This window comes from Oncorhynchus keta, chromosome 3, assembly GCF_023373465.1.
Source record: "Oncorhynchus keta strain PuntledgeMale-10-30-2019 chromosome 3, Oket_V2, whole genome shotgun sequence".
Classification (NCBI taxonomy): Eukaryota; Metazoa; Chordata; class Actinopteri; order Salmoniformes; family Salmonidae; genus Oncorhynchus; species Oncorhynchus keta.
In genome coordinates, this window is record NC_068423.1 from 12849017 (window position 1) to 12862218 (window position 13202).

At 40.6% G+C, this 13202-nt stretch overlaps 1 protein-coding gene and 1 long non-coding RNA gene across 8 annotated transcripts in view; both read right to left on the minus strand.

The window, feature by feature from the left end:
* Positions 1-81: 81 nt before the first annotated feature.
* On the minus strand, positions 82-952 carry LOC118366738 (uncharacterized). Its single transcript, XR_004822026.2, has 2 exons — positions 817-952; positions 82-528 (listed from the first exon to the last, which is right to left on the minus strand). It is a non-coding gene; the product is annotated as an uncharacterized LOC118366738 (long non-coding RNA).
* A 2790-nt stretch (positions 953-3742) lies between these two features.
* ndel1a (nudE neurodevelopment protein 1-like 1a) overlaps positions 3743-13202 on the minus strand; it is a 32582-nt gene continuing 23122 nt past the window's right edge. Inside the window, exons 4-10 of one of the 7 annotated variants that reach the window (XM_035749419.2) lie at positions 10781-10929; positions 10051-10187; positions 9652-9828; positions 9460-9548; positions 8047-8201; positions 7630-7664; positions 3743-5263 (exon numbers count right to left, since the gene is read on the minus strand). In XM_035749419.2, coding sequence (XP_035605312.1) covers positions 5256-5263; positions 7630-7664; positions 8047-8201; positions 9460-9548; positions 9652-9828; positions 10051-10187; positions 10781-10929 — 750 coding nt within the window. In that variant the 3' untranslated portion in view covers positions 3743-5255. The other 6 variants (XM_035749410.2, XM_035749379.2, XM_035749370.2 and 3 more) reach the window with 6 other exon arrangements.

The following is a 13202-nucleotide window of genomic DNA, read 5'->3' on the forward strand; positions in this document are numbered from 1 at the left end:
CTGGCTTGCTCATCATGTCTCAGTCTAAACTGTACACTCAAAAATACAGACAGGAGTGGGAATCAAACCCTGAATTCAAAGGCTGGTTGAAGCTGTTTATTGGAGATGATACACGGGATACTGCATGTATTGTAAGGCTGATTTCTACACCACACTTTGATGTAAAAAAAAAAAAAAACACATGACAACTCAAAAACATACTCAAAAGGCAACGCCTTATAACACTTTCACCAAAAACAAGCTGTCATTTATAGTTTAAAAAATTGACTGCAAAAAAGTTTGAGGCCACCATGGCATTTAGCTATCGCTGAACACTTCCATGCTGGTATGTGATCACATTGAAGAAGCATGTAGAGCTGCTTTCTCAGACTCCACTGCTGCTGCCCACTTCAAAACGCACAGGACAAAGTGCACAGAAATTATGGTGTTCTAGCACCATACTTTCTGAAAAAGTTGATTGCAGATGTGGGTGACCAGCATTTCAGCCGCCTCCTCGACGAGTCCACCAATGTAAGTGTTTCTAAGTACCTGGGGGTTGTGATAAGGTACTTTAGTGATACCAAGCAGACAATTGCATCAACATTTCTGGGGTTTGTTGAGTTGGAGGGAGATGCCAAATCTATAGCCGTGCTGTTGTGTCTTTCCTCGAGAAGTGTTGTCCTAAAAAAGAGAAACTCCTGGGGATAGGGACTGACAATGCCTCTGTTATGACGGGGATTAACAATGGGGTCCATAAAGTGCTGAAGGAGTATGGCCACTCTCTGCAGCTTGCTCATTTGTAGTTCAAAACATATGTAGGGCGTTTTTTTTACTCACTTTATGTCTCTCCCACGACGTAATTCCTCTCCTACAGCGTCCATCACAATTACATGCACATGGCCAATTATACAAATTATGTGATGACATCATTTGGCGACTTTTAGGACAGCCAATAGCTACTTTCCTTACTGAGGAGTTGGCAACACTGGGAGGGAGTAGTGTAACGACCCTGGCTTTATAAGCGCGGATATCGACTCTGCCGCTTGAGCATGCTTTTGCAGGGTTCGAGTCCTGCTCCATGCCTGTTTCATTACAATACATTCCCTCGCGCTAACCCCGGGATAGCCCGCTAATATGACCCCTAATATGGAAGAAAATGTATTGAGTGCAATTCGATCTACAGTATATCTACACCATGATATGAAACGTTGATTTGAACATTCTGACCAAATAGTGGGTCAGGCGGCGCCCCACCACTGTCTGATTCATATCGCTTGATTTCTGATGATAGTTGATATAATCAACAACTGATTGCAAATGTATCGGGTGCACCAAAAATGGAGGCTGGCTTGGCTGGTGCTTGCACATGAGCAGATCAAATACACACAGCTGGAATGCTGATTGAGGTGTTTACATGTCCTAATACTTCAAAATATTGCTCAGAAAACCAGGTGTTTTAATCAGTGTGTGCTTACTTCGATTTTGACCTTAACCCAGTTATGATGAACAGAGTACGGTGTTTCCATGACTATTACATAATCTGCCTGCCATCAGTTTAATATCAAATTACTACTGCGCACATACATGTACATAATGTCTTTAAGTAGTTGAACATGTTATTACTCCAAACTCGTGAAAGTGACAAACTGACACGTTTTCATTTGTGTCAAAAACAACTTTATATCTGAGTGCCTTTGATTTGACGGCCTGCACATGCGTAGTTCGGGCGCGAGACTACTGTTAGACCCGATTTTTTAAATATATTTTTTTATTGACAAATCAATACAGAAACTACTTGGGGGAAACACAAGTATATATAAATAATATACAAAGGACAATTGGGCTAGTGGGTACAAGATCACATTGCACAAGGACCTAAGGGACATACAATTCTAAGTGTAACAGCTTTTTTGTTAGCAGAGTATTTGTCTTAAAATAGTTACATTTATTTTTGTAAGGTATGAAAATGTGGTGTTTTGATTGTAAATTTGCATTCGTGAATATGAAATTTAGCCAAAAGAATGAAATTACATAGATATAAGTTGAAACAATTTTATCATAGGTAATGAATCCAAGCAGTACATCTCCACATAATAGTGTAAAATCTTCATAAATGTGTTCAATTATAAATCTACTGATGTCTTGCCACAGTTTCCTTACATGAATACAATGCCAAAAAAAGATGCAACACCGTTTCTGGGTGGTCATTACAATTTGAGTTTGTTTTTTAAAAACCTTATCATATAGTGGTTGGCAGGATAATATTATGAATAATTTTAAAGGAAACTTCCTTAATTTTGTTAACAAGTAGGCATGTGTAGGTATGACTTATTTCTGCGCATGAGCTTAGCTAGCCAACGTCACCATGACATCACCTTCAAGCGTGATCTGGGATTTCTATTGGAGAAGCAGTTTCTGCCCATCTTCATACTGTACTTTCTTTGATTTTAAACTCATCCAATGTCTGCCATGTGTTTCGGATGTGGTGATGTCGTTTGCTGCTCCCTGAAAGTGCGCATCTGATGTTGGTCCTTATAAACCAGATGCAACCTGGATATACTGTCCATGAATCAGCGTAGCTAACGTGAGTATATTACCTGGTCATGGCTAGAAGGAATCCAGCTTTTGTATATACGTTTTTTATAAAAAATAAAAGCATTTTAGCTACCCATAACCCTTTTCCTAACCTTTAACTAATTATCCCAACCTGCCACGTAAGTTCTACTCATACCCTGACTACGGCGCTGGCATCGCGTGCATGAGCATTACAAAATAAATTCAGAAATCTATATTATTCAATTATTGCAGCCACACTCACTGTGCCATCGACTAAAATAGAAGTCAGTTCTATTTCTGACGCAGATTGTGCTGCAAGTCCTGCCTCTCCCATCTCCTTATTGGTTTATAGAAGCAGGTACCCACATGCCATCTCCTCATTGGTTATACCCACGTGGGTGACTGAAAGATGAACTAGGTCAATGGCGGTAAGGCACCTAATTTATGAAAGTTGCCAATCGCAATATAAAGTCAAGAGAAGAAAAGGCCTGGAAGGAGGAGATATGACTAGAAATGATTAGGTTGACCGTTTTATGTGTGGATAAATTGGTGGAGTATAGGACCTTGTGCATTTCAGGTAAAATAACAACTCAATGTTTATATCCCAGGACAAATTAGCTAGCAACAGCAAGCTAGCTAAATAGGACAAATTAGCTAGCACGTGCAAACTAGCTAGCTAAATTGCCATAAATGTGTAATGCTTTTCGAACTGTCCCCAAATTAATATAATTGGTTCAGAGTTTTTGATATTTTAACCTGCGTGTCGTGATCGCGTTTGGTGTGGGGGGACAAAATACATTTATGCATGATGGGGCAAGCGCACAGCCGGTTTGGGTTCCATGTAACTTGCTACGAAACAAATCTGACGTTAATTTGACAAAAGCTTGATCCCTTCTAGCCACGACTAATGAACACCCTCTATTTGATTAAATCCAACATTGTAGCCTACTGGGTACAGAGAGCGTAACATAGGTTGCTAAATTCTCTGTTTCGAATCCAGCCGTTTAATTTCACAATTATTGCCTAAATTTAACCAAATCACTACTGAAACCTTAACTAATTAGGATGACTCGCCTAAATTTAACCAATCCCATTCATTGCTGCCCTCAACTAGATCCAAGGAGAACACTAATATACAACCTGGTATGAGGCTAGAGTTGAATTGCTAAATTTGCATTGTGGACTACTTTAAGTTAAAAACAATAAGAAGAATGGCTTTATATTTATTTATTCTCTCAACATTTTAAGACAACGGATCCTACATCATGATATGACTAATTGATGTATAATCACATCCTATATATTTGAACACATCATGCCATAAAATTAATGAAATAAATTAACAAAACATACAAACAGGCAATATTGCACTTGAATAAAACTGATAGAATAATGTGAAAATACAAGGAAAATATTTGCACTGGATAAAGTGCTCTTAACTTACAATATAGGTTGCTAACACAGGGTTGTGTGATATTTTAAATACAATAAGATACCAGTGAAAATTCAAACACCAAAAATGAAAGACTTGGAGTTAAAATCCAAAAATGGAATACTGGCAAAAGTGGTCTAAAACACCATGACAGCACCACTCAAGTGGACATCTATAAATAATGATCAATATGACCAATACCGTGCACGTTCTCATACGGTTAAACTGAGCTGAGACTAAGTAGCCCAGAACACTCAACGCGAAGACACAGAGGATTTTCCTTCACCATCCCTTTTGAACAGGTCTAAACTAATGCATTTTAATTGGAACACATTACATGAATAAAAACAAAACTAACATTAAATTCTTCAGATGGCTACGAAGTTAAACTCAAGGTCAGAAAGGCATAGGAGGTCGACAAAAGAGATTTAAACCACCTTTAGTGACGGACAATAAGTCAGCTTGTTAGGAGCAGGTCCACGTGGTGAAGGACCGTTCTAGGCTATTAAACACATCTACACATGTGTGCCAGCTGCCAATCCATTAACCCTAGTTTCCATTTATAAGAAATGTCAAATAAGGGGTGGAGAGTTAGAGGAGAGAGGGCCTATGCATTGTCTGAGGCAATGCTGCTAGATGAATGTGTTACAGTAATCCAGACATCTTAATTCTTCTGTAGACTCTGGCAAATCGATATTCTTTCACTTGCTACACCATCTCTGATAAATCATAACAGTTCAATAAAATTACAGTAACATGTATATTGGAAACCCTCACTGTATCACACTTTCAATTGCATAATGTGTTTTTTCTGTCTAAAGATTTGAAAAATGACTGCAGAGAGGATAGGATCCTACATAGATACCGTCTCTTTGGATGCACCTCTTTGGATGTCTGTGTAGAGTGGGCTATATGTACAAGCAGTAAACAATTAGCAAGTACATATAAAATGTGAGCCACATGTACAGTAGGACCAAAGCACAAGCACTAAAGGGCCAGAATTACACAGACAGCCTGTGAATATGCAGTGGCTGCAAAGAGGGGCCAGTATTACAGTATGTGAAAAGTGTTTAATAGTGCTAGCCATTTTCAAGTGCGTTCTCTTGTTTGAAGTCATCACAATGCTTTCTGTTTAAGGATATAGCCTTGTCCATTGGCAGGGTGTGTGTGTGGGGGATTAAATTGGGGTGTGGTGTCTGTCACTGTCACATGATGAGAGGCAGGAGGCCAGGGAGGGAGGGAGCAGGGGGTACTGTGATGGCTGTCAGAGTGCCAGGATCCAGGCCGTTCACCGCCCTGCTGTAAACACAAAACAACATGGATTAGTCTGGTCGACTGAGGGTTAGGCAGCATCTCACTTGCTGGTCCTTACAAAATTAACCTTGCTGGATTCATATTATAAGGTGGTAAAACCATAGAACACATCAAATCTGCCTTATAATTACCTAGGTATTACATGGCATTTTAAATAATGTGAGTTGTATTACTGGGCTAGGCCTAAGCAAATTAATTCTAATGGGGGAGTGTTAGATGTAAGACTACAAATAAAATGTAGCCCTTTTGGTGGAGTAGATAAACTGGAGTATCACTTTACAGTGGTACCCTGGTGCCTACAGCTCTACTAGACTGCCAGACAATGGGGCCATTTTAATTAAGGCAAACTCTGTCACTCCACAAGCAGGCACACTTTCCAGTGGCCAATGGATCCCAGTGCCAGTGCAGGGTTGAACCAGTGACCAGTGGTCGATGGATCCCAGTGACAGCGCAGGGTTGAACCAGTGACCTGAGCCCCAGCAGGTTACCTCACTCTGTCCTCATTATCCTACTATCAGTTGGCCCTGGCACGGTCACACACAGGGCTTCGGGCACGTGCAGACAAAAATGAAACTTGATGTATTTTTAGATTCTGTTATGGTTTAGACTGTGCCAAATCGTTTATAAAGTATGTGATTGGAAGATCACTGACTTCAAAGGCTCTAAAAGTCCTCTCAGCCAGTTTGCCCCTCCCTGCACAAATGTAAAATACCTAGGAGTTTGTTCAACTTACACCGAACAAAAATATAAACGCAACATATAAAGTGTTGGTCCCATGTTTCATAAACTCAAATAAAAGATCCCAGAAATGTTCCATAAGCACAAAAAGCTTATTTCTCTAAAATGTTATGCACAAATGTGTTTATATTCCTGTTAGTGAGAATTTCTCCTTTACCAAGATAATCCATCCACCTGACAGGTGTGGCATATCAAGAATCTGATTAAACAGCACTACAGGTGCACCTTGTGCTGGGGACAATAAAAGGTCACTATAAAATGTGCAATTTTGTAACACAATGCCACAGATGTCTCAAGTTTTGAGGGAGTGTGCAGTTGGCATGCTGACTGCAGGAATGTCCACCAGAGCTGTTGCCAGATAATTTAATGTTAATTTCTCTACCAAAAGCCGACTCCAACATCATTTTAGAGTATTTGGCAGTATGGCCAACAGGCCTCACAACCACATGTAACCACGCCAGCCCAGGACCAGCACATCCAGATTTTTCACCTGCAGGATTTTTTGAGACCAGCCACCTGGACAGTTTATGAAACTATGGAGTATTTCAGTCCTGTAATAAAGCCCTTTTGTGGGGAAAAACTCATTCTGATTAGCTTGGCCTGGCCCACCTGGCTGCGCCGCTGCCCAGTCAGTGAAATCCATAGATTAGGGCCTAATCCATTTATTTCAATTGACTGATTTCCTTATATTAACTTTAACTCAGTAAAATCATTGACATTTTTGCATGATGCGTTCAAATTTTTGTTCAGTATGGTTAGGACCATGGCAAACAAAGTCAATTCTAAGCTACTGTTATTTTGTAGTACATACTCCACTTCAAACTCGTGTCCTATTAACAGGCTATGTCTCTGAATAGTAAGGCACAGTGTTGGCAGTGTGTGCTCTCTTGTAAAGAGAGATTTATAATCCACTCCTCCCTGCGGTGAAACCCAAACTGTGCCTTGTAACCATGTCTTGCTCAGCATGCTCAGCCAGCCTCATATCAATAGTTCCTCACACAGCAGAAACGCAACACCATGACACTACAACCTTGCCAAATAGTCACACCACTTCTATATGGGACATCTAGTAGTATGTATACCTTGAAATACAACCTCAACAAGGAACAACAGAAGGACAGCACCGGCTACATAAGAACAGTGAAAGATAACTTTTGACTTTGCACTTTAGAATCAGCTGCAAAACTGTGGTGCCTTGTTCACATGCAGTAGTTTGTAGTTAATTGACAATGTGAGCACAAAAATCGAAGTACTGTACCATAACCAACCCTTCCATTGCACTACATGCTTTCTCCTGGGTCATTAAACACACCTCAGAGAATCTCCCCCAATATGATGATTGATCCAAATTGAATGACACTATATTGAAAGCTACCAACTCACACCAGCAAACAGACAGGCATATTAATCACATGTGGATATATCAGCATAGTGTTAAGAAAGCAGGGGAATGAATGTACCACTACCCAAAGCAGTTATCTAGCCCCACGGTGAGGGAGTCTACCTCAGCACTAGATGGGAAAGGGAGGGAGGCTTGTTAATCAAACAGCATGCAGGTGACTGACTAACTTCCCCACACATCATCAGCATCGGAGGAGGAAGACCATTACCCAGAAGTAATGCAGGGAATATGACCCTCTCTCTCCTGCTGGGGAAAAACACAAGGGTCTGAGAGGCCTCATCGACATCTATAACTCCTCAAAATCATCATCAACACACCTCCATAGACTCCCAACACTAGACAAGCATTTCAAATACACATTTCTACAGTCAAATTTATCAACGTTAAGAAATCTAACTGAAACAAAACGGTCTTAGGAGTGACACTGCTTAACACAGCAAACAATAATCATAAAAATGACAAATGCATAAGGCCTAAATCCAAATAAAGACAATTTGACATTATGAAACGTTGTTGTCCTTTGCCAAGTTTCTTTCTCAGAAAATCGAAGCTTTCATTTCCTGTTCATCACCAATGAGTAATGTGTGGCTCACTGAGGGTGAAGTGGAAGCGGGCTTCGACTTACGTTTTGTCGTAGTACGACGATGTCATGTGGAGGGTATGGGAGAACTTGGCTGTGTTGCCGTTGATCACGTTCCCGTTTTCCGTGATGGCATAAGACTTTCTGGCTTTTTGGTCCTTGGCAAAGTTCCTGCAGGCTGCCAGCTTAGACTCCAGAGCCTGAGACAGACATAAAGAATGCAAAAAGATAAGAGGCCTTCCACTATTAGCGAGATGACAATATGGTATAAGACAAGGGGTGTTTCTCAAAATGCATACTACCGGGCTCCGAGCATGCAAATTGGAGCACGGGAGGGTCGGCGTATGAGTCCAAATCAAAGTATGCGAAATGGAGCACGGAGGGCATTTCTCTATTTTAAAGCATGCATCGATGCAATCTTCAAAAGGAAAGTATGAAAATAAATATGACGCAACCACATAAGAAATGACGCAAATTTTCTCAATCAATAGCGGCCATTATTTGAGCTGAAGTGAGAGAAAATACACTGACTTCAGAATGAAAATGTTGCCTATTCACATCTCATATTTTGCTTGACGACAACATTTTATCTTGATACGTTAACAAATACATGCTATGTTAATTTAGGCATGGTTACCTGCTGACAATCCCACTATAGAGTGCGAAGGTCACAAGCCCATAGTAAGTTAGAGCTAACTAGCTAGCTACTACTGTTAGCTAAACAGATAGCCACAAAGAATTGTTAGCTAGCTACCCACAAATAATTTACATCTACCTTGGATAATATTTGTTTTAGGTCATTTTTGCCACTTATACTATCTGGTGAGCTACATTATTACAATTCACATATAATTAGCTGACAGTTATAAAGTTAAATGTTTGCTTTGTGTATATATTGTTTTGTTTCTGCCATTGTCTTGGTTCGAAGAAGGAAGGTTCAGTGAATGGGTAAGTACATAGTAAGTCATAGTAAGGTTAACTGGCTAGGCACGAATAATTGTTAGCTAGCTAGCTACCCACAAAGAATTGACATCTACTGTACCTTGCATAACATTAGTTTTAAGTTATTTTTTCCTGTTTAGCTGGCTAGCTAGCTAGATTACAACGATTCACGTATCTAGCTTATAATTATTAAGTAAAACGTTTGCTTTGTCTATTTCTTGTTTTGTCTCTATTGTTGCCATTGTCCTGGCTGGAAGAAGGTTCAGTGAATGGGGAGATACAGCGTGAGGTAATACAGTAGGGGGAGTGCGAGTGCTTCTCAAATGTAATGTTTTATGCGTTCTCCACACTAGTCCTCACAAGAACGTACTCAAGAGAACATCCTCGGAGAATGCACTTGGAGCATGAGAGTGTGGAGCACGGTAGTATGCATAATGAGAAACACCAACAGTCTTAGGGTACCAGGGCATACGGTGGAATAGTGATGTGTACAAATGGAAAAAATGTATGTCTCACCCCTACTTTCCGAAGCAGGTCACCTACGATGTTGAGTGCTGATATTCTGGCAGAGGGAGTTAGTGAGTTACCAAGGCCGTTTGACAACTCTGGGGGGAAATAAATACAAGAAGATAAATACATACAGTAATCTGCACATAAAAAAAAGGTTAGGCAACATATTAAGGTGTTGGGGTCAGAGCAAAAGGGTACCTGTTGGGTTGGCGAAGGCGTTGTCCAGACTATTGGTGAGCGGCGTTGCTGGGAGAGACAGTGAGGCCTGGACAGAGGAATCCATCTTGTCGTTGTCCTCCTGGGTGGGTGAGGAGGGTGCTGACATCCTGGTCAAGTCCGTATTTCGCTCTCGGACGGCGAGCTCTTGTCGTAGGTCTGACAGACAAGCAGACAGACATAATATTTAACTCTAAAACAGACCATATTGAGACCAGACATTCAAATTGAGGATAATGCTGATATAGTCTCTCCCAACAATAATTTGCAGCTGTAAGCAATGCTGTGAGAACATGGGTTCTATTAATTTCACAGAGAACAGCTCATTTTCTAATGAGTGAAGGCAGGCAGGGGTTTGAGTAAAAATGGATCAATAAGCACCTCTGGCCTCATCTTTTAATCTCTGTACTGAGACCAGGAGGGACTCTTTCTCATCAAGCTCGCTCTCCAGAAAGGCATTCCTCTCGATGGCCTGGTTCAGACGCTGCTCAAAATCCTCCAGGGACACAATTGTAGCCCTGCAGAAGGAAATAAAGGAGAATACATTTAATTTGTGGGACTTTCTTTTTATACAGTTTACTCTTTGTTAGTCAGCAACTCTACCAAAAATGTTAGGTGTGAGTCAGCTCATAAGTTTTACTAGAAAATGAACGTTTAGTGACAAACAAATGTCCTGATTCCTCCAAGTAATCTACATTGATGTGTGACAGTGCTGACCTGAATCCAATTCAATTCCATTTACAGCAATCAGACCCAATTTGGAAAGTGTTTTAATTGGAATGGATATTTGCCATCTGTCTGATCACTCCCAATGAAGAGCACAGTGGGCAATTAACTAGGAAACACACAACAAGCACCTCATCCTCCATCATTGATCAGCACCTCTCTGCATGGGGTTAATGTATGGGTTTGTTTTCTGAAAGATGGTCAGAGGATGACTACCTTTGCTTATATTGTTAGATTAGTACTACTGTTAGATATTGCCCTTTTCCTCGAAAATGAACATAACCCTGAAGTACACAGTAAATATCAAATTATGAGCTCATCTTCTAATGTTGTATCCAGTATGTGTCTGTTAGATACTGTGTAGTGGTCTGGTCTCTTTGCAGACCTCTTGGCTCTTTCCAGGTCGTCGTTGGACTGCTCCAGCTCCCGGACGTATTTGTGGAGCTGCTCCTTGATGCCCCGGGTCTGACCCAGGTCACCCTCCAGCATGTTGATCTGCTTGTAGCTTTGGGCATACTGCTGCTCCAGTTTCTCCTGCAAGGAGGATGGAGAGATTAGGAGAGAGAAGAGAAAGAGGGATACCTAGTCAGTTGTACAACTGAATGCATTCAATTGAAATGTCTCTTCCGCATTCAACCCAACCCCTCTGGGGGTTGGTAAAGGACGTTAAAGCTTCCAATGGTGTTTTACTTACTAAAAGATTTCCCTAACACTACACAGTCACATGCACCCAAGGAGGGAACCGCCGAGTTAACCTACATTCTGTCATCTATTTTTCAGAGCACTCCGATGTGCTCCAGCGTTCTCAGGCTATGGGATGATGATGTGACCCATGTCTCCCCCATCTCTCTGGTGACCAGCTCAATAGATGGGACTGGGTCTGCCTGCCTGCCTGTCTGACCTATATCTTCTGGATACATCACGTCTGAATCAATTAACCTCTAACCTCGACCAGACAAGCCCTGCTTTGTCCTGAAATGCCGTTTTATATGAACTACATGTGCATACTACACTGACTACATCAAAACACATTCTAGCCTATGTCAAGTAAATATGTCATAACAAGGCGTTAAACAAGGTGTCACAGACAGTCTAAATGTAGCGCATACTGCACAACATGAATGCATCTAAGATTCTTTACTCTGGCGTCAAAATGAGAACTAGTTGCTGTGGTATTTTCCATAAACAAAGGCATGAAAGCAAGAAACATTTTTTAACTGCCTGGAATAACCACCATACAGTCGGATAAAAGCAGAACAGATGACATTCTTAACACGTTCTTATCTCACCATCACCGGTGCCGTGATTCACTGACTCGCACGGCAGGAGTCGTAATGTGAACATGGACGCAGAACCACGCTCATCCTAGAGCGCAAATTAACATGCTGATGCATTATGTATGAGAATTAGGGATTGGCAATAGAAATGATTTCACTATTCGAATAGCATGACATTTTTTCAGATACTCCCCCAAAATTGACTTGACCATGAAGTTGAATTGCTAATATTCTTCTCCAGAAATGAGTCCATGTTGGCAAAAAGTTGTATTTTTAGGGCTGGCTCTTTCACCAACCAACATGACTCATATTTTCAGACTGGTGTGCTAATTTAGCAATGATTATTCTGCTGTAGCCTAACAGATGTAGTAGCATAGTTAAAGCAGGTAGGCTATAGATGGGGAAGCCCTTGCTTTAGCCATCTGCATTTGTTTAGGCTACCCCAATAGGCTAATTCATAAGCTAGATCACAAAATTCTAAGTGTTCAGAATATTGGCTTCCATAATGATACCACTGTGCCTTAAAGTCAAATATATATCAGCACTGTTACTGTATAAAACACGTGGTCACCTCTCCATCTGGAGAGCTGGGTGTGCAGGCTTTTGATCCAGCACAACCGAGTCCGCTTAACAAGGTCCCTTTGAGCAGTTGATTTGTAGAATCTGGCGAGTGGGGCTGGAACAAAAGTCTACACACCTAGTAGCTCCCCTGATGTGTTACAACATTAGCCTACAACCAAAAAGTCTAATAAAATAATTCCCTCATTAAGTGAATAAGATATCAAATCGCTATACTTTGCAGCAAGGTAGCTAAGCAGGAGGGCTCTAGACAGACTTTTTCAAGTGCCAAGACATGAAAGTCATCTAACATGTTCAGGAAAAAAATGTCTATTTCATCTAACATGTTTAGGGAATGTATGATGGATATTTTGATGTGCAACATGTCATAATAGGATCCAGAATAATCAGATTTTTTATTTTTATTAATTTGCCAGCATGCTTTTTGTGCATATTAGTCCAGGCAATGTGCTACATAAATTTACCAATTGAGGAAGTGGGAACTCAAAACACATTAGACACATTGCTAACTCTAAATATGATATTGTTGATAGGCTGTTTCTCGTAGTAGTGATCAGAGCAAAAATGGGAAAGAGTTCCTTGTCTTTCTGACTGATATGAAAGAGACTTCGCATTTAGATCACACATTAATTTCGGACTAAGAACCCCCTACTTTACTGTTGACCATGCCTGATTTTACTTAATATCATGTACGCTGGGATAGTCACAGATACATGCTATAACAACTTGCCTCGTCTCTGGACAGCACTAAAGGACAAGCCATGATGATACAAACTTCAAATAGTCATCAATAATTTATTATGTCAAGGATATGGAGTTTTTCATAAGTTGTCAAAAGAAGAGCAGCATACTTTTTCAGCATGAACGCTGAAGGAGCCTCGTAAAAATGATCTTACCAACTCATGGTTGTAATATTCAAATTCACAGGGAACTCAAATTCACAGGGTTTTG